This window comes from Erpetoichthys calabaricus, chromosome 18, assembly GCF_900747795.2.
Source record: "Erpetoichthys calabaricus chromosome 18, fErpCal1.3, whole genome shotgun sequence".
Classification (NCBI taxonomy): Eukaryota; Metazoa; Chordata; class Cladistia; order Polypteriformes; family Polypteridae; genus Erpetoichthys; species Erpetoichthys calabaricus.
In genome coordinates this window covers 50236078-50258748 of record NC_041411.2, presented here as the reverse complement: position 1 = coordinate 50258748, position 22671 = coordinate 50236078, and the positions used below count along the sequence as shown (strand labels likewise).

The window sequence follows — 22671 nt, the reverse complement described above, 5'->3', positions numbered from 1 at the left end:
CAAAAACTTGCATCTAAATTGCACATGAACATGTTTTGTTATTATTGACACAGATGTTAGAGAGGCAGTGATGCCGATATATAATACAAAGTTCGCCTCTGGCAACCAGAAGTAGCATCGCAGTTACAGAACCCCAAAATGCTCTAATAAAAACATAACGGCAATATGCTGTAAAAAGACTGGACATACACAGGAAGAAGTCTGGGGGCAGCCACCCGTGTACTTGAATTAGGCTGCCAAAATTAAAAGGTTGTTTCCATAGAACAGGTCTCAACAGACTTCAGTCCAACAAATAGAACAATCATAACAGGCAAAGAAGGTGGTTTAAAAGCCGGGCAGGGGAAGTGATGACATCGGGCCTGGAACCGGAAGTGATATCATTGAGTCCAGGTGAAATTCCCCGTGGTCGCTCTGCTGATGAAAAAGAGGGAGTATTAGTGCACCCTGCCACCCCCTGTTCTGGCATGGAATTATCCCTTTGTGAGCCCTTCAGCTGCCTCCCATGTGCACGTGTGTGACAATGCTAAAATAAAAACAAGACAAAAAGTATTACATACATGATTCAAGAGATGATTGATGGCAAATATTTGAATCCATAATCAGCACAATGTACTTCATAAACTCAATGCTGGAAAAAATTTACCTAAAGAGAAGTTTATTTTTAATGGGGTGCATATATCGTAACACAGATTATATGTTACACACTATATGTAAGACCTAGATAGGTCTCACTAATCTGTACCACCACAATCACCTCTGTCTAATGATTTGTGATTTGGAGATATTAGAACATTAGAACAATCTAGACAAAAGCAGGCCATTTTGCACCCATCTACAGTGAAAACATCACCCTGAACTCCCACTTCTTTTAGTTTGATGCACAGCATCACATGGTGCACCTTATCAAATTCTTTCTGAAAGTCCAGATAAATAATATCATAGGCTCCACTTTGATCAAATCCTTCTGATGCTTCCTCGTAGAATTCCAGTATGTTAGTAAAACATGACCTCCCTCTTCTGAACCCATACTGATAGCTCAGTAAATCTCCTGTCCTTGCCAGGTGTTGCTCAATTATCCTTAATAATTCCATCCATCCATCCATTTTCCAACCCGCTGAATCCGAACACAGGGTCACGGGGGTCTGCTGAATGCATGGCAGAAACCAATCCTGGGCAGGGAGCCAGCCCACGGCAGGACACACACACACACACGCACACACATGCACACACACACACACGCACACACACACACACTAGGGACAATTTAGAATCGCCAATGCACCTAACCAGCACCCGGAGGAAACCCACAAAGACACGGGGAGAACATGCAAACTCCACGCAGGGAGTCCTGGAGACCTCATCCATCAAGCTGCCTCCCCCATTTGGCCATTCCATGGGTGAAACAGTGCTGGGCCAGCCAATCCAATGAAAGGACCCCTCTTTTCCACGATTCCTGCGATCCTCCATCAGGGATGACTTTACCTTAGGCAGGCAAAACAACTTGGCAGGTGGGCCGTAGCACCAAGTGCCACATTTGAGTACCGAGAAGAGAAAGAGAAAACGTGAGGGTTAGTATCCAATTATAACTATCATGTTACTTATGTTTTAGTGCTAATGACTAACAACAGAGATACAGTCTGTACAGTTAATCAGCAGCTCTAGTCAGGATATGCTAAACTGAAATAGTGAGTCTTCAGCCGGGATTTAAAAGCTGAGACCGAAGAGGCATCCCTTATAGTAGCAGGCAGACTATTCCACAGTTTAGGGGCCCTGTAACTAAAAGTTCGACCTCCCATTGTTATTTTATTAATCCTTGGAATCATAAGCAGACCGGCATCTTGAGATCTTAATGTGTGCTCTGGTTTGTAAGTCATGATAAGTTCAGACAAGTAAGCCGGACCTTGGCCATGTAATGTTTTATATGTTAAAAGGAGGATTTTGAAATCAGCCCTAAACTTAACCGGGAGCCAGTGTAAGGATTTAAGAACTGGAGTTATGTGTTCATATTTTATTTTTCTTGTAATAATTCTTGCAGCTGCATTTTGGATTAACTGGAGGCTGTATAGAGAACCTGCGGTGGGTTGGCACCCTGCCCGGGATTGGTTCCTGCCTTGTGCCCTGTGTTGGCTGGGATTGGCTCCAGCAGACCCCCGTGACAACTGTGTTCGGATTCAGCGGGTTGGATAATGGATGGATGGATGGATGTATAGAGAACAGTTTGAACATCCAGTGAACACCGCATTGCAGTAGTCAATCCTACTAGAGATAAATGCATGAATTAATTTCTCAGAATCCTGTTTATTTAGAAAGCACCTTAATTTCCTAACATTTTTTAGATGGAAGAAACATGTTTTGGACAACTTTGCAATATGCGCTTTAAATGACATGCTAGAGTCAAAGATAACTCCTAGATTGCGGGCTGATACAGTAAAATTAATTGGGATTCCAACTGAGTTAAATGATGACAAAATATTGTTATAATCAGCGTCATTCCCTCCAGCAATTAACATCTCTGTTTTATCTGTGTTTAAAGACAAAGTAGTTCTCATTCATCCACTCTTTTAATTCGCTAACACAACTAATTAAAGACAACATCGGAGAAACTTCATTTGATTTAAATGAAAGGTATAACTGGTGTCATCTGCATACGAGTGAAAATTAACATTATGTTTCCTAATGAGAGATCCCAGAGGAAGCATGTAAAGTGAAAACAGTAAAGGTCCCAGTACTGAGCCCTGCGGGACACCATATCTCACTTCTGTGTATAATGATGGAGTACTGTCAGCACATTTCTGTACATATTGGAATCGATTTGATAAATAAGAACTAAACCAAGTGAGCACAGTGCCTGTAAGCCCCACATCATTTTCTAGCCTGTGCAGTAAAATAGAATGGTCAATGGTTGTCAAATGCTGCACTTAAGTCCAACAACATAATTACAGTGGAGTTTCCTTCATCAGAGGATATCAGAATGTCGTTTACAACCCGCGTTTCTGTACTATGACCAGTGCGGAAACCAGACTGGAATTTCTCAATAAATTGTAATGCGTAAGGTGTGTCTGAAGCTGACTGGCAACTACTTTTTCTAGTATTTTAGAGAGAAACCATAGATTTGAAATAGGCCTATAATTATTTAGTATGTGTGGGTCAAGGTCTGACTTTTTAAGTAATGGTTTAATGACTGACTCTTTTAGTGCATCAGGTACTGTGCCATGCAATAATGAACTACTGATAATGTTTAGAATATTCGCTGCAAGAACATCCATTGCACTTTTTACTAGTTTTGTTGGCACTGGATCTAGGGAACAAGTAGATTGCTTCATTTTAGAAATTAAAGTTAAGACTTCCTGCTCATTTACAGGATTAAAATTACTAAAGTGCTGAATGCAATGTGAGGCAGGGTCTGCTAAGCTAGTATTTGGTTTGTACTGTGATGCAGAGATCTGGGATCTTATATTTTTAATTTTCTAATTGAAGAAGTTCATAAAGTCTGTACTGCTAATATCTGTTGGTATTTTGCACTGTTGATCTGAATTTCCATTTGTTAATTTAGCCACTATTCTAAACAGTACCCGAGGATTTTTATTATTGCTATCTATTATTGTAGAATAGTATTCTGAGCGAGCTTTAAAGAGCGCTTTTTTATATTTATTAACACTCTCTGTCCATGCAATTTGAAAGACATGTAGCTTTGTTGTTCTCCATCTGCGCTCCAGTTTTCGACACTCTAATTTAAGAGCTGGAGTGTTTCCATTAAACGAGGGAGAGTTTCTATGTGCTTTGATCACTTTTGTTTTAAGGGGAGCCACTGTGTCCAGAGCATTTCTTAAGGTCACATTATAATGTGATGTTAGCTGATCTAAATTGTTTTCCACGTTTACATTTGATGTTAATTGATCTAAATGACTTTCCACAATTACACTCGACTTACTCAAAGTATCCATAAATTTTGAAGCAGAATTACAATCTAGATGTCATACTGTCTTTGTTTTAATCTGTGAGTGTGTTGGCAAGGGCAGGACTAAATCAAATGTAATTAAGTAGTGATCGGAAATAACTTCATTTAATGGAGTAATATTTAAATTTTGAATTTCAACTTTGTAAGTTATAATTAAATCTAATGTGTGGTTATGATTATGAGTTGGACCTTTGACATTCTGACAAAATCCTACTGAACTTAACAAATAAGTAAAACATTTGCTAAAAGTGTCAGTTTCCACATCAATGTGTACATTAAAATCCCCCATTAGTACTATGTGATCATAATTTATAGCCAAATCAGATAAAAGGTTGCTAAATTCAGTCATGAACAATAAAATATGGTCCTGGTGGTCTGTAGACTAGCACTATAATTGTGTTGGAATCTATTGTAATATTTAAAATGAATGCCTCAAAGGATGTAAAGTTGCCTAAATTTTTAGAAGTGATTTGCATTTTGTTAAAATGAATTATTCCAAGGTCTCCTCCTCGACCAGAATCTCTAGATTAAAGAAGGAACGAGTAGCCATCTGGTGACACCTCAGCCAGGGGAACAGTGTCAGATTTACTAAGCCAGGTTTCAGTGAGAAGACACAGATCAGATTTTGTACTTAATATAATATAATTTACCAAAACAGCTTTAGTGCCAAGAGAGCAAATATTCAATAAGCAGCATTTAAAACTGCATGCTTCTTTCTGAACTGGTGATTTTTTGTTTTATCCATCCATCCATCCATTGTCTCCCGCTTATCCGAGGTCGGGTCGCGGGGGCAGCAGCTTGAGCAGAGATGCCCAGACTTCCCTCTCCCCGGCCACTTCTTCTAGCTCTTCCGGGAGAATCCCAAGGCGTTCCCAGGCCAGTCGAGAGACATAGTCCCTCCAGCGTGTCCTGGGTCTTCCCCGGGGCCTCCTCCCAGTTGGACGTGCCCGGAACACCTCACCAGGGAGGCGTCCAGGAGGCATCCTGATCAGATGCCCGAGCCACCTCATCTGACTCCTCTCGATGCGGAGGAGCAGCGGCTCTACTCTGAGCCCCTCCCGGATGACTGAGCTTCTCACCCTATCTTTAAGGGAAAGCCCAGACACCCTGCGGAGGAAACTCATTTCAGCCACTTGTATTCGCGATCTCGTTCTTTCAGTCACTACCCATAGCTCATGACCATAGGTGAGGGTAGGAACATAGATCGACTGGTAAATTGAGAGCTTCGCCTTGCGGCTCAGCTCCTTTTTCACCACGACAGACCGATGCAATGCCCGCATTACTGCGGATGCCGCACCGATCCGCCTGTCGATCTCACGCTCCATTCTTCCCTCACTCGTGAACAAGACCCCGAGATACTTGAACTCCTCCACTTGGGGTAGGATCTCGCTACCAACCCTGAGAGGGCACTCCACCCTTTTCCGGTTGAGGACCATGGTCTCGGATTTGGAGGTGCTGATTCTCATCCCAGCCGCTTCACACTCGGCTGCGAACCGATCCAGAGAGAGCTGAAGATCACGGCCTGATGAAGCAAACAGGACAACATCATCTGCAAAAAGCAGTGACCCAATCCTGAGCACACCAAACTGGACCCTCTCAACACCCTGGCTGCGCCTAGAAATTCTGTCCATAAAAGATATGAACAGAATCGGTGACAAAGGGCAGCCCTGGCGGAGTCCAACTCTCACTGGAAACGGGTTCAACTTACTGCCGGCAATGCGGACCAAGCTCTGGCACCGATCGTACAGGGACTGAACAGCCCTTATCAGGGGGGCCAGTACCCCATACTCTCGGAGTACCCCCCACAGGATTCCCCGAGGGACACGGTCGAATGCCTTTTCTAAGTCCACAAAACACATGTAGACTGGTTGGGCAAACTCCCATGCACCCTCCAGGACCCTGCTAAGGGTATAGAGCTGGTCCACTGTTCCGCGACCAGGACGAAAACCACACTGTTCCTCCTGAATCCGAGGCTCGACTATCCGACGTACCCTCCTCTCCAGGACCCCTGAATAGACTTTTCCAGGGAGGCTGAGGAGTGTGATCCCTCTGTAGTTGGAACACACCCTCCGATCCCCCTTCTTAAAGAGGGGGACTACCACCCCGGTCTGCCAATCCAGAGGCACTGTCCCTGATGTCCATGCGATGTTGCAGAGGCGTGTCAGCCAAGACAGTCCTACAACATCCAGAGCCTTGAGGAACTCCGGGCGTATCTCATCCACCCCCGGGGCCCTGCCACCAAGGAGTTTTTTGACCACCTCGGTGACCTCAGTCCCAGAGATGGGGGAGCCCACCTCTGAGTCCCCAGGCTCTGCTTCCTCATTGGAAGGCATGTTAGTGGGATTGAGGAGGTCTTCGAAGTATTCCCCCCACCGACCCACAACGTCCCGAGTCGAGGTCAGCAGTGCACCATCCCCACCATATACAGTGTTGACACTGCACTGCTTCCCCTTCCTGAGACGCCGGATGGTGGACCAGAATCTCCTCGAAGCCGTCCGAAAGTCATTCTCCATGGCCTCCCCAAACTCCTCCCACGCCCGAGTTTTTGCCTCAGCAACCACCAAAGCCGCATTCCGCTTGGCCTGCCGGTACCTATCAGCTGCCTCCGGGGTCCCACAGGACAAAAGGGTCCTGTAGGACTCCTTCTTCAGCTTGACGGCATCCTTCACCGCCGGTGTCCACCAGCGGGTTCGGGGATTGTCGCCACGACAGGCACCGACCACCTTACGGCCACAGCTCCGGTCAGCTGCCTCAACAATAGAGGCACGGAACATGGCCCATTCGGACTCAATGTCCCCCACCTCCCTCGGAATGTGGTCGAAGTTCTGCCGGAGGTGGGAGTTGAAGCTACTTCTGACAGGGGGCTCTGCCAGACGTTCCCAGCAGACCCTCACAACACGTTTGGGCCTACCACGCCTGACCGGCATCCTCCCCCACCATCGAAGCCAACTCACCACCAGGTGGTGATCAGTTGACAGCTCCGCCCCTCTCTTCACCCGAGTGTCCAAGACATGTGGCCGCAAGTCCGACGACACGACCACAAAGTCGATCATCGAACTGAGGCCTAGGGTGTCCTGGTGCCAAGTGCACATATGAACACCCCTATGCTTGAACATGGTGTTCGTTATGGACAATCCGTGACGAGCACAAAAGTCCAATAACAAAACACTGCTCGGGTTCAGATCAGGGGGGCCATTCCTCCCAATCACGCCCTTCCAGGTCTCACTGTCATTGCCCACGTGAGCATTGAAGTCTCCCAGCAGAACGAGGGAGTCCCCAGAAGGTATGCCCTCTAGCACCCCCTCCAGGGACTCCAAAAAGGGTGGGTACTCCGAACTGCTGTTCGGTGCATACGCACAAACAACAGTTAGGACCCGTCCCCCCACCCGAAGGCGAAGGGAGGCTACCCTCTCGTCCACCGGGGTAAACCCCAATGTACAGGCTCCAAGTTGGGGGGCAATAAGTATACCCACACCTGCTCGGCGCCTCTCACCGGGGGCAACTCCAGAGTGGTAGAGAGTCCAGCCCCTCTCAAGGAGATTGGTTCCAGAGTCCAAGCTGTGCGTCGAGGTGAGCCCGACTATATCTAGCCGGAACCTCTCAACTTCGCGCACTAGCTCAGGCTCCTTCCCCTTCAGAGAGGTGACATTCCACATCCCAAGAGCCAGTTTCTGTAGCCGAGGATCGGACCGCCAAGGTCCCCGCCTTCGGCCACCACCCAACTCACACTGCACCCGACCTCCTGTTGATGGTGCTATTGGTGTACTCGTGGAAAATGTCGGAAAGGAAGAAACGAAAGGTTGACTCGGAGTGCAGAAATTTTCAGGAGAAGTGGACAAGTTTGTATTTTTTTGTACAACAAGATGAGAAACCACTGTGTCTCATCTGCAAGGAGACGGTTGCAGTATTCGAGGAGCACAATATTAACTGACACTATGAAACTAAACACAAAACAAAGTATGATCAATGTGTTGGTTTGCCACGTGAAGAGAAGATTGCCAAGTTGCGTGAAGAGGTTGGTGGATTAACAAAACTGTTTAATAAAAAAAGAAAAGAAAACGAAGCAGCAGTTCGAGCGAGTTTTCAGGTTGCTCACATATTGAGTAAGGAAGCCAAACCATTTTCCGAAGGTGAATGTGTGAAAAAGTGCATTCTTGCAGTGGTAGAAGAACTGTGCCCGGAGAAAAAGAGTGCAATTGAGACTGTTAGTTTGTCTTGAATGACAATCACAAGACAAGTTGAAGATTTGGGAAGCGATCTTCTGCTGCAACTGAAGACGAAGGCGGGTCAATTTGAAATGTTTTCAATTGCTGCTGATGAATCTACAGATGTGACAGACACTGCTCAATTGTTGGTGTTTATTCGTGGTATAAACACTACTTTTCAAATTACTGAGGAGTTGGCGGCAATGAAAAGTATGAGTGGAACAACTACTGGGGAAGACTTGTTCAGAGAAATATCACAAGTGATCGACGACCTTGGGCTCGACTGGAGTAAACTTGTAGGAGTGACTACGGATGGTGCAAAAAGCATGGTTGGACAGCACAATGGGTTGGCTTCCAGAATAAGTCAAAAAGTGCTCTCATCAAATGGTTCTCGACCATTACAGAATCTCTGTGGAAAGCAATTGAACTTAAAACATGTTATGAAGGTCGTTGTTAAAACTGTGAACTTCATAAGATCGCACGCACTTAATCACAGGACTTTCAGAGAATTTCTCAACAAAATTGAATCTGAGTATAATGACGTCGTATATCACAGTGAAGTTCGTTGGTTGAGTCGAGGCAAAGTGTTAAAATGGTTTTTTGACCTGTGGCACGAGATAGATATCTTCATAACTGAAAAATCAAAGCAACTTCCTGAGCTTAGCGATCCCTCATGGCTATGGGATTTAGCAATTTTGTGCGATTTAACGCACTATTTGAATGAACTCAATATAAAACTGCAAGGAAAAAACAAGCGTATCTGCCATGTGTATGCGGATATAAGTGCATTTCAAGCTAAATTGAGACTTTTTATGCAACACGCTGAAAGGGAGCAATTGGTGCATTTTCCGACGTGTACTGCACTATGACAGGCACAGATGAACGTTCACTTCCCAAAAAGAAGAATGGTCCAACTTCTGAAGCTGCTGAATGAAAATTTTGAGGAGATGTTTGCAGATTTCCATGACCTCGGGAGTGAAATCCGTTTGTTTGAAAATCCGTTTTCAGTTGACGTTCCCACTGCGCCAACTGATTTACAACTGGAACTGATCGAGTTACAATGCAATACGTCTCTGAAGGATAAATTCAGAGAAGAATCTCTACCAGAGTTTTATGCTGAACTGTTACCAGTGAACTTTCCAAATTTGTGAAAGGAAGGACTGAAAATGACCACGGCGTTTGCGAGCACATACGTTTGTGAACAAACTTTCTCCGTGATGAAAAGAGCAAAAACCGGGTCACGTTCTTGCATTACAGACGATCATCTTCATTCTGTGCTAAGGATCAATGTGACAAATCTTGACCCAAACATTCCGAAACTGGTTTCTGAAAAACAACTGCAGACATCGCACTAATAAAATAAGCTTCGGATGGTGAGTCCACCAATTATTGATTTTTCATTTCTTTTCTTTTCTCATGTTTCGGTAACTAGAATAATTTTAAATATCCATATTTAATTTTCGCATATGTTGTGGCCCGTGAAATTCACAGCAAAGTCAAGTTTGGCCCCTATATTATGAAAGGTTGGGCACCACTGGTCTAAACAAACCGAGTTGATCCAATTTTCGGTTTGCCTAATCGCTATCAGATTCCTAACGCGGTCCTCCAATTCGTGTATTTTCCCGACCAACTCTAAATTAACTAAACACTTTTGGCAGGTGAAGCTGTCTACACTGTCGGCCGGAAAACCTGAACTGTACATGCTGCAGGACACACAACATATAAACGTGCCCTCAACGGACAGAGAGCCGATAAAACTTTCGTTTAGTGTTGATGTCATCTTCTCCGTTTTTTGTAGTTACTTAAGTGCCTTCCGCTTCAGCTGAATCACTAAGAGACCGTCAGCTTTAAGTTTCCACCACCCGCTGAGCGATTGACTTTAATTTCTCGCTGCCAGCTTTACTTCAGATGAACTTGCTTGGGTGTTTGCGAAGGGCTACGTGCCTGTGGGAGACACCGCTCCTAATCAATGATTACTTCTAAAAACTCCTACTCTTGTGCTCCGCTATTTGCAAGGTTATCCCATTTAATATTCAGGTAATTAACATCCCCAATGACTATAATATCTCCCTGCAAACTTGCCTTTTCTTCTTCTTCTTCTTTCAGCAACTCCTGTTAGGGGTAGCCACAGCGGATCATCTTCTTCCATATCTTTCTGTCCTCTGCATATTGTTCTGTTACCCCCATCACCTGCATGTCCTCTCTCACCACATCCATAAACCTTTGGTTAGTGCTTCCTCTTTTCCTCTTCCCTGGCAGCTCTATCCTTAGTATCCTTCTCCCAATATACCCAGCATCTCTCCTCTGCAAATCTAAACCAATGCAATCTCGTCTCTCTGACTTTGTCTCCCAACCGTTCAACTTGAGCTGACCCTCTAATGTCCTCATTTCTAATCCTATCCATCCTTGTCATACCCAATGCAAATCTTAGCATCTTTAACTCTGCTACCTCCAGCTCTGTGTCCTGCTTTCTGGTCAGTGCCACCACCTCCAACAAATATAACATATCTGGTCTCACTACCATCCTGTAGACCTTCCCTTTCAGTCTTGCTGATATCCGTCTGTCACAAATTACTCCTGACACTCTTCTTCACCCATTCCACCCTGCCTGCACTCTGTTTTTCACCTCTCTTCCATAATCCCCATTACTCTGTACTGTTGATCCCAAGTATATCTGCATTGTGTGGTCTATGTGTGCTGCATTTTAAGGACTACAAATATGAAACCACGTGTAGAGTGCATCTCTTTCTCTAGTAGTGTGACTATACCTGTGTGAGCAGACACAAGTGTTTCTGAACACTTTTAGGATTTAACTTAATACACGCTTTATTTATTCATCATGATGAATGCTTGCTGATTTCTATTGTTTTTGAAAATAAGGATAAATCAATCTGTTGTTTCCTTACAGCTCTACAACATTTTCCCCAAAATAATGAATCACCTTCCTGGAGAGCACAAGAAGGTTTTTGCAGACCTTGAGAAACTGAAAATGTTTATCAGAAATGAAGCCACCTCTCTAAAAGCTAAGATGAACCCAGATGACCCAAATAACTTCATAGAGGCTTTCTTGGCTCAAATACTGAAGGTGGGGAGACTGTAGAGCACTTGTAGTTGTCAAGGCAGCTAGTGAGTCAAAGAACCTTGTAACTTTTAACTCCATTGCAGGAGAAGGCCAATCCACAGACTGAGTTTCATGAGCTCAGTTTAGAGAATAGTGTGATGAACATGTTCTCAGCAGGGACAGAGACCGTTTCCTCTACTTTGCGTCAAGCTATCCTGATCATGATGAAGTTTCCACATATTCAGGGTAAGCAAGACTTGACTTATGAGCTGCAGTATCATCCAGTAATGTCTACTGAGAGCTCTTCCTATTTACCTTGTTTTATCTTTACAGAGAAAGTCCAAGAGGAGATTGACACTGTCATTGGCTCTCATCGTACTCCTTGCATGCAAGATAAGCAAAACATGCCCTACACAGATGCAGTGCTTCATGAAATCCAGCGATTTATGGACCTGGCACCCATTGGTATCCCACACACTGTGATAAAGGACACTGAATTCAAGGGGTACCTCCTGCCAAAGGTGAGTCATGGTGCCACAGTGCCTGAGAAGTCACTGTAAGTGGTTCTTACTGAACTCATTATGTGTTGTCATATTGACCTAACAAGATCTCATGGCCACGAGAAGTTAAGTATTAATGACTGTGCCATTGAGTTCAATATCAATGTAACTTCACTCTTCTGTGACATCAACATTGTATGATTACAATCCAACATTTGTTTTTCATAACTCAACCACCTTGATGAGGAAATCTTCAAACCTAGGCATTTATGGGAAAGAGTAATGAATTAGTTGATGTTCACCAAGCCAAAAACAATGCTAATATTTAATGAAACATTTTGGTAATCCTCCCACTTTATTTTCTTTAGCAGACTTGGTAGTCAGGGTTTTCTAGCCATTAGGCTTGTATTTAGGTAACTTAAGCACACTCAATTTAAGGAACAGAATAATATGATTTACTGATGAATTCAGAGATTATAGGAATAGGATAATAGCTTATATACAGTTAATCATCACTTTATTAGGTACAAAGTAATTATTCTGCCCTTTCAAATAACTAGTCTCTCAATACATATCGCAAGATGACATGGTCAAGAGGATTAGTTTTTCAACCAAACACTAGAACAAGCAATACACCTGACGAAAGTGTCTTTGACCATGTCTTTGCTTAATGTATGATTGATATGATAATACTAGCATATCAGAGGCAGATTTCCTCCAGGGATTTTCTCACATGATAATCACCAGTGTTTAAAAACTAATAACTGCCAGTTCTGTTAGTAAAAACATCTTGTTAATGAGAGAGGTCAGAGAAAAATGACCGGTATCAACAAGCTATCTGAAAAGCCACAGATACCCAGTTACAACAGTGGTGTGCAGAGGAGAATCTTTGAAGACACAGGTCATCGGGCCTTGAAGTAGATAGCTGTAGAAGACCATACAAGGTCCACTGTTTTCAGCTAAGAACAAGAAGATGAGTCTACAGTAGACATGTGATTACCAAAATAATTCAATTATGCATTGGACACATATCATCTATGGGCACTGGTCAGACAAAAGTTGATTTCTACTGCAACATGGAGATTGTAGGATCAGCCTTTCACAATGTTAGCATGAATCTTTGGATGCATCATGCATTCTGTCAATAGTGTATGCTGGCTGCAGTATGATAATGGTAATGAGAATGTTTTCTTGACATTATATAACCTCTAAATTCCAGTTATGTGTTTTTGAATGCTGCAGTGTATCTAAGCATTGCTGCTAAATGTGTTGCACCCCTCAATGTCCCCAATCAACCCTTTTCTGTGTGGATATATGCAGCAGGATAAAGCTGGTTCTTCAAACATGATTATGACTTCGGATTACTCTATATGCCTGCAAAGTCCTCAGATTTCAATTCAACAGAACACATAGTGGCGAGACAGAACAGGAGAAATGCAGAATGAATTTGGGGCTGAAAAATGGAGCTACATGATGCTATCAATTTAGTATTGACCAGAATCCCAAAGAAATGTTTATAGTACCTTGTTAAATTAATGCCTCGAAAAATTCTTGGTTCTCTTTAGGCAATAAGGGATCCTTAAAGGTATTTGATAAGTGAATCCTATACAATCGTCAACTGAGTGTATACTGAAATGAAAGATAGGACATAAGACAGACGAGACAGGCAAACGTAAACCAAAGAAGATGTTGTTCTTAGTTTGTTTAGAGGTTTTATAGTTTTTTGCATTTAGTGTATCTCCTTTGGAATTTTAGGATGACACCACAGTTGGCTTGTCCTTGCTCTAATGCACAGCTATGTGTCAGAAAGGGCTAAACAAGTATTTCCCAACTGCCAGTCCACCATTATTGAAAAAAAATGCCCACTCCGCCAATCTCTGCTCCCCTCCCACTGATTTTTATTATCTATATCAATTTTCCGCTTTTTAAACTCAGAGGCCAACCTCTTGCTGTTATTTCTACCGCCATTTATCTTCAGGCTTCCTACATTAAAACATGCCATAGTAACAGAATGTTTAAAAATACTCAAGACAAACCACAGATGCCAGAATCTTGGAGACTTCCTAGTTGTTCTATCCATTATTGCTAATTTTGTTTTATCTGTTTCTTCAATTTGCACTTTGGAATCTTTAATCTTACAAACCCTTTTAAAGATAAACATTACAGAAGTGGCTTTTTTTCTCACAGACTACATGTGATGCAATTGAAAGTCAAACATCCAGAAAAAAATCATCCACATTTTTTGCTTTTTTCCCTATGGTTTCTGTCAAAAATTATTTAATGCTCTGTGCATTGTACTGTCCTCTGCCTTTAGATTCTCTCAGGCCAGGCACAGTAGAAGAATCAGACATGTTTCTCTCCTTCTCTTCCCCCTCACTTATCTCGGAAGAGTTTCCATTAGCTGCTTCAGTGAGGACCGCACACATCCCCTTTGTAATATGCAGAACTGCAATGGGACCCTTGCCGTCTTCAACAACACATTCTGTGTGTTATCTCAAGGTTACTTCCCCCCTCCTACCATGCCTTTTTTGGATGTAGCTGGATGTTTAAACCCACCATCTTTCTCAAGAGCATTACTGCCCAGTTTCTCCATTTTGATCTGTCCTCACACACTTTCCAGTATTGCAGCGGAATCCTGCGCTGTAATTTCACTTCCGCAGTCACTCATCGATGGAGTTCTGTCCATATCTCCAAGCACCAATTCCTTCATCTTAGTTTCTGAGACATCTTCTCTTGTCTTTCCTCTTATCTCCTGTAGTGTCTCTTTTTTTTCTTCAACATTAGGCACTAAAGCACAATCTTGTAAATCACCACCAATTTATTTTGTTCTTTACATAACAGCTGCTCCCATTCTCTTTGTACAGTTTTTGACCAAATGTGCCCAACACTCACACCCTAAACATTTCCTTTCGTACAAACTCACAAAACCACATAATCAAAAAATAATCATCTGCTTTATGTTTTTGTCGATCGTTTTGATGCAATCCTCACATCAGGAACATCATTCTCACCACTCTTACTGCAGTTCTCAAAACAGTTCAGGCATTGTTCATAACACAGACCCACTTGTGCAAAAGACACTAAAACAATCAAAACCTTTTTCATGTGTGTCAAAACATGCAGAGTCAGTCAATCACTTCAGCACTGTGACCAATGAATAAAGACCTTTCACCACTGTTTTAAGACTTAGACACCTTAGAAACCTTACTGACTTTGAAAAGAATGCGACAAAAAATGTAGGCCTAAGGTAATGTTCTGACACAAAAATAAAATGTGAAAGATATTCTTTATGTATAATACGCTACCGTGGCTGTCTGACTGTCTGTCCAGGATTTTAAATTACCTGTAGCGCGCAAACCGTTTGAACTATTGACCTGAAATTTGGTACACATACAGTGCATCCAGAAAATATTCACAGCGCATCACTTTTTCCACATTTTGTTATGTTACAGCCTTATTCCAAAATGGATTAAATTCATTGTTTTCCTCAGAATTCTGCACACAACACCCCATAATGACAACGTGAAAAAAGTTTACTTGAGGTTTTTGCAAATTTATTAAAAATAAAAAAACTGAGAAATCACATGTACATAAGTATTCACAGCCTTTGCTCAATACTTTGTCGATGCACCTTTGGCAGCAATTGCAGCCTCAAGTCTTTTTGAATGTGATGCCACAAGCTTGGCACACCTATCCTTGGCCAGTTTCGCCCATTGCTGTTTGCAGCACCTCTCAAGCTCCATCAGGTTGGATGGGAAGCGTCGGTGCACAGCCATTTTAAGATCTCTCCAGAGATGTTCAATCGGATTCAAGTCTGGGCTCTGGCTGGGCCACTCAAGGACATTCACAGAGTTGTCCTGAAGCCACTCCTTTGATATCTTGGCTGTGTCCTTAGGGTCGTTGTCCTGCTGAAAGATGAACCATCGCCCCAGTCTGAGGTCAAGAGCACTCTGGAGCAGGTTTTCATCCAGGATGTCTCTGTACATTGCTGCAGTCATCTTTCCCTTTATCCTGACTAGTCTCCCAGTTCCTGCCGCTGAAAAACATCCCCACAGCATGATGCTGCCACCACCATGCTTCACTGTAGGGATGGTGCCAGGTTTCCTCCAAACGTGAAACCTGGCATCCACACAAAAGAGTTCAATCTTTGTCTCATCAGACCAGAGAATTTTCTTTCTCATGGTCTGAGAGTCCTTCAGGTGCTTTTTGGCAAACTCCAGGCGGGCTGCCATGTGCCTTTTACTAAGGAGTGGCTTCCGTCTGGCCACTCTACCATACAGGCCTGATTGGTGGATTACTGCAGAGATGGTTGTCCTTCTGGAAGGTTCTCCTCTCTCCACAAAGGACCTCTGGAGCTCTGACAGAGTGACCATCGGGTTCTTGGTCACCTCCCTGACTAAGGCCCTTTTCCCCCAATAGCTCAGTTTAGATGGCCAGCCAGCTCTAGGAAGAGTCCTGATGGTTTCGAACTTCTTCCACTTTCACTGATGGAAGCCACTGTGCTCATTGGGACCTTCAAAGCAGCAGAAATTTTTCTGTAACCTTCCCCAGATATGTGCCTCGAGACAATCCTGTCTCAGAGGTCTACAGACAATTCCTTTGACTTCATGCTTGGTTTGTGCTCTGACATGAACTGTCAACTGTGGGACCTTATATAGACAGGTGTATGCCTTTCCAAATCATGTCCAATCAACTGAATTTACCACAGGTGGACTCCAATTAAGCTGCAGAAACATCTCAAGGATGATCAGGGGAAACAGGATGCACCTCAGCTCAATTTCGAGCTTCACGGCAGAGGCTGTGAATACTTATGTACATGTGCTTTCTCAATTTTTTTATTTTTAATAAATTTGCAAAAACCTCAAGTAAACTTTTTTCACGTTGTCATTATGGGGTGTTGTGTGTAGAATTCTGAGGAAAAAAATGAATTTAATCCATTTTGGAACATAACAAAATGTGAAAAAAGTGATGCGCTGTGAATACTTTCCGGATGCACTGTATACTAAATGATGTCTACTTTCTGCTTTTGGTGTGATGATTGACCTCCAAGGTTATTCCTCTTTTTATTTTTATTTTATTTTATTGTAGAATCAACTCTTGGCAGTAGGCCGACCATACGGTGCATGTGTACGGGTGGCATTCTCATTCCTCCCACCTTCGCTGTCACTTCCCCTACCTCTTCATATCTTAAATCATTCTTGAGGCAGATTGAAGACTTAAGTGCAAGCTTAAGTGAAAAGTAAAGAAATCATACTAAGTAATTGCAAAACAAACACTGACTTAATCAGTTTTAACACGAAAAGATGCCGACAAAAGAAGAGAAGAAGCGGGCCGCTAGGGTGGAGAAAACAAGAGCTGTTCAGGAAGCAGCAAGCACATCAACCTCTGAGCAAACGAATGCTAAACATACAGAGAAAGAGGATGAAAACTGTGAATGCTAAAGTCAAGTTTATTCACTGCATGTTATCATGCAGTGCACCGTTACTGGTATTTGATGATACAAATGAAACTATATGCATCAGAAAGCAAAGAAAAAATATACAAACTTAGAACATAGCACCAACTACTGTATAGTACAATAAAGTCACACTACATACTTTATATATGCATGTATAAATGTAAAATTACTATAAATCTCAAAATATGAAATGTCTTAAGGAGCATCATGTCTCTCATCTCTATTATGCCACATCATTGTGTCTACATCACACCTGATTTCTTCCCTGCTGAGACACAGAGTCTAAAATCTTTTTGCATGCTGCACCACAAGCCACAGATGTGATGTCCTCACAGGCAACATCCATTGCTTCTAGGAGGGAAATCTGAGTTATGAGGCTGTCTATCATACACCTTCCACCTCCAAGTGGAGATAAATTCCTCAATTGTGTGGAAGAATGGTAAATATGATGGCAATAACACCATTATCATTTGTTGGTGGGTTTCAAACCATTCCCTCACACTTTTGGAGTTGTGAAATTAACATTGTCCATAATTACCGCATGAAGTTGTATATTGGCTCTCACAATCATCTTTTCATTTTTGGAAATGATGGCATTGTAGAGCCCATCTAAGAAATGAAAAAGCCAGTCTGCAATGCTGGGCGTAGTGGCTGCAGCATGGTGAATTACCCCATGTTTAGCAATAGCACCACTGATTGTGATGTCACCTCCACACTGGCCTGGCAGATATACTGTGGCCCTCTGACCAATGATGTTCCTGCCATGTCTCCTTACTTTATTCAGGTGAAATCCTGCCTCATTCACATACACAGAATTGTGTGGCATCTCATCGTCTGCCAATTCAAGTATTCTCTGCAAAATCCAAAAAGAGTGTTCACATCAGAAACAAATAGTGTAGCACAGAAAAAAGAGAAAACATCTCTGTATCTCTACCTGTACATAAAGATCTCTAAGCTCTTTTACTCTGTCACTATTCCTCTTAGCTGTTTAGTAGAAACAGCATGTCTTTTCAGGACCCTGTCTAAGGTGGAGAGACTCACAGAGGCAATGTTGTGAAAAATCACATTGTCCTCCACAACAGCTCGTTGGATCTCTCTTAGCCTAATGGCATCATTTTCTTTCACCAAATCCACAATTGCCATCTGCTGCTCGCTTGTCAAAAGTAGCCCTCTCCCACCAGAATGAGGTAGTGGTACTGTTCTGACAATACAAAGGTCATCAGTTTATCAGTTGTTATACAGAGAGTAAACTGCATAAATGTAATGTTAGCACATGATACAGAAATACAGTAAATATGGGATCAGATACTTGTTCTTATTCCTGAATGTCCATATTACAGAAGCCACTGTGGACCGTGGCACCGGAGCCTGCACCCGTTGACCAGCTTCAGCCAAACTTAGGCCCTGGTTGTTAACATGGTCTACAATTGCTCTTATTTCATTAGACACCTTATGGAACCTATTCACTCCTCTCCCTCTACCCTACCCTTGACTCTCCCTTGTCCTCTGTGTGCTCCTCTCCCCCTTGCCATACCACGCATTCAGACAACACATCCTCTCACAAAGTCTGGTTCTTGTACCTGGGTGAAACATGAGCATCATCATATAAACTTGTGTATAATTACTGCAGAGCCATGACATTCACCTGTGATGCAAAATTGAGAGCAGGTGTTTCTATTTGTTTCAACTAAACCTCTTTTGAGAACATGCACTTCTATTTGCTTTCAATTGAAGGGCGATTTACCACTAACACTGGCAGTGTGTAATTGGCTTTGCTCTTTCATACATATATGAAAAAAGTTTAAAGTGCTTTGACTGAAAGCACTGATGCAATGCTGGACAGTATTAAGGTGAGGGAGAGATGTGGAGTTCTAACTAACAAAAGTACAAACTGTTTTGATGAGTTGTCAGAGTCAGATGAGAAATGCATCAACACAACAACAAAACATCTTTAGTAGTCAAGTATGTGTAGAAATAATAGCCATATGTACAAGCACAATGAGAAATGCTAATATGAGTGTTGAAATGTGCTACTGATTTGAGAACTGAACTAAGATTAAGGAGAATGATATTCCTGATGTGAGAAATGCATCAAAGCAATTGACAAAAACTGCAAACCGCATTGCAACATTTAAACTTTCATCCATTCTGTTAAGGACCCTATATACTTGTCTCCTGAAAAACAGTGCATATTTTTGCTCTGAGAACTTGCACCCCAATGGAATATATCTTTGACACTTTTGACACTAATCAACCGTGATGTTCCAATTCATTTTCTAAAATCTCCTTTCTCAAAAAGGGATGCACATTCAATAATTTTACTTTACAAGCCATTGAATCCAACACAGACACCTTCACAAAGAACCATCGACAAGTCCTCCCTTCTCCACTATCGTTGGTACTAATCTACTGAGCTTAAAAACAATGCGACTGAGCTGTTTATTTGTGAAGCAGATTTAATATCGTCACCCCTGATCTCCACCACCAACATCACAGTCTCCAAACGAATGAGCTCCCTAAACAGAGTTGTATCCCATTGCTTTAATGGTTACTATGGCCTATGGCCACCCACACAAAAGACACCAAATATTTCCAAACAAATCAACAAGAAATGAAATGAAAAAGAAAATAAATTTTAATACTAAAAATACACTTCATTCACCACACTAAGAGATCACAACAGGGCCTTGCACAAGAGCAAACACCCGGCATGCACACCAACAGTAAAACAGGAGGAAAGCAGATAGATAGATAGATAGATAGATAGATAGATAGATAGATAGATAGATAGATAGATAGATAGATAGATAGATAGATAGATAGATAGATAGATAGATAGATAGATAGATAGATAGATAGATAGATAGATAGATAGATAGATAGATAGATAGATAGATAGATAGGACATTATATGGTGCAATTGGTATGAAGGAGCCATAGTAGTATTTCTTGATACACTTCTGAATAATTCTTTAGCTAAAAGTACTCAATGCTAGTGGGTCACAGGGAGGATGTGCAGCATCATTCATAATGGCATTCCGTTTTGCTTTCGTTCTTTACTCCATTTGTAATAGTTTGCAGTTTGTTTTTTTTTTCATTTGCACAGTTTGAGTTTATACGTGACAGTTCAAAGTGGCTTGTAAATTTGTAGTTCATTGTTATTTCTCTACTTTGGTTAACACGTGTGTTTATTCACCAAGGCGGATACCTACCCTGTTTACATCTACTGTTATTGTGCCTTCATTGTGCATTGACATAAGGGTTTCCAGTGGATTGTGAATAAAAAATGTTTTGTTAGAGTGTCCATTATTAAAAGCACTCCATAAGAACAGACTGATACATTACTCTATGTGAAAGAATTGTAAGCTTTATTTTATGCACAGACATTAAGGATGTAGAAACAAGTGCACAAACTAACTCTGTGTGTGTGTTTAGGACACAGTGGTTATTCCACTCCTGTCCTCAGCTCTCAGTGACCCCACAATGTGGAAGACAACGGACTCCTTCTGCCCTGAAAACTTTCTCGATGAGAATGGAGCATTCAAGAAGAATGATGCCTTCTTAGTCTTTTCACTTGGTGAGTATAAACGTACATAACTGTTAATGCTATTAAGCTTTGGATGTTTTGATTCATTTACAATGGTTTGTATATCTGCTAGACATTAATGACTACCAGATTCTCCTAGTGCTGGTTCAATTAAAGATAGGATGGGGAGAGGTGAGAAGGTTCAGAGCAGCTGGTCATTTGGATTGTTGGTGGTTGGTTATTTTGAATATTGTGTGCTTTATCTCATTACCATGGATGTTTTCTGAAGTTTTTTTTTCTCACTCCACTATCAGGGAAGCGTGCCTGCTTGGGAGAATCTTTGGCCCGGATGGAGATTTTCCTTTTCATCACCTCTCTGCTTCAAAAATTCACATTTACCTCTCCTTTGCCGCTCTTAGAGCTTGACATAAGCCCAGAGTTATGCAGCTTTGGAAGGATGCCTCGGCCCTACCAGATGTATGTCAAGGTTCGGGTTTAAGAACTTGAATACAGTTTAGGCCAGCTTACAACGTGCTAAACACTTATCACCTGCCTTACCATCTTGCACCTTTTTTTCCTTATTATGTCTAAATGTATTTTTGACTTAATAAATTTTTTTTTACTATCTGTCTATTCAATTTATTCACCTGTTTATTTCTGTTGAGGTTTAAGAGGAGTCAGAGCCCATCCCAATAACAAAGAGTGCAAGACAGAAATGTGGGCACACTATATTATCTATATATTATATTATATTGTGCGTTTCTCTACAGTATGTATCTTTTCCCGGGTGCAGGAATGACAGTTCAGGATTCAGCGAGGAAATTTTGGAGCACCAACCAGGTCGTCCCTTTTATTGTTCGGAGACAGAAAAATTAAACAGAGATAAACATTTGTCCCTTTAGTGGGAATTTCAACGAAAGACAAATGTTACAGTCACTCTAATGGGGCTCCATCTGGTCAGTAGCGATGCCTTCTTCCTGGGCACCTGGGATTTTATGGCAGCTGGACCAGTAGGCCGGATTCTTGCCGCAGTGGGAAAAGAAGAAAATGACGACACTAGTGACAGCACCTCCTCTCATCGCTATGGGTTATTTCATACCTTGACTGAGCCTGCGAGGAGGTCCTTCATTATGCATGCATGACTATATATGTATCTATAGTAGCTTTGTAAAGTATGCAGAACCCTTTATTTTTTACATATTTTGTTATGTTGAAGCATTATGCTAAATTCATATAAACTGATTTTGTACCCCATTGAGAAACACTTAATACCTGAGAATATCAAAGTGAAAACAGAATTTTAGCATTCTTTTCCAATTTCTTAAAAATAAAGAGCTGAAATCTTACAAGTATTTAAAACCTTTACTTAGTACTTCATTGAAGCACCTTTTTCAGTGATTCCAGCCCTCAACCTTCTGCATTCTGACATGGCAAGCTCCACACACATGGATTAGGGAATTTTCTGCCATTCTTCTTCAGATCCTCTGAAGCTTTGTAAGGTTGGATGGAGACCATCGGTAGACAGCTTTTTCCAGGTCTCTCCAGAGATGTTTGGTTGGGTTCAAGTCCAGGCTCTGTCTGGGCAACTCAAAACATTCTCAGAATTGACCCAAGAACCCCTTGTGCTGTTTTTGTTTTGTGCTTAGGGTCACTGTTCTATTGGAAGGTGAATGTTTTGCTTAGCCTGAAGTTCAGAGCACTCAGAAACAGATTTTCATTAAGGATATTTCTGTACTTTGCTCTGTTCAGCTTTCCCTCAACCCAGACTGTTCTCCAAGTCCCTACCGTTGAAAATCAACCTCTCAACATGATGCTACCACCACTATACTTCACTGTTGGAATGATGTTGCAGAGGTGATGAGCGGTGCCTGGTTTCCTCTAGATATGACATTTATAATTGAGGCCAAACAGTTCAGTCTTGGTTTCATCAGATCACAGAATCATGTTTCTCATATTCTGAGAG

The 22671-nt window shown here is 42.1% G+C and overlaps 1 protein-coding gene across 4 annotated transcripts in view; it reads left to right on the top strand.

Annotated features, from left to right (window-relative positions):
- LOC114669199 (cytochrome P450 2M1-like) overlaps nucleotides 1–21335 on the top strand; it is a 91511-nt gene extending 70176 nt beyond the window's left edge. For all 4 annotated transcript variants that reach the window (XM_028825378.2, XM_028825377.2, XM_028825375.2 and 1 more), the window contains 5 exons: nucleotides 11072–11248; nucleotides 11329–11470; nucleotides 11558–11745; nucleotides 20618–20759; nucleotides 21023–21335. In XM_028825378.2, coding sequence (XP_028681211.1) covers nucleotides 11072–11248; nucleotides 11329–11470; nucleotides 11558–11745; nucleotides 20618–20759; nucleotides 21023–21207 — 834 coding nt within the window. In that variant the 3' untranslated portion in view covers nucleotides 21208–21335. The remainder of the gene's footprint in view (nucleotides 1–11071; nucleotides 11249–11328; nucleotides 11471–11557; nucleotides 11746–20617; nucleotides 20760–21022) is intronic.
- Nucleotides 21336–22671: the final 1336 nt, after the last annotated feature.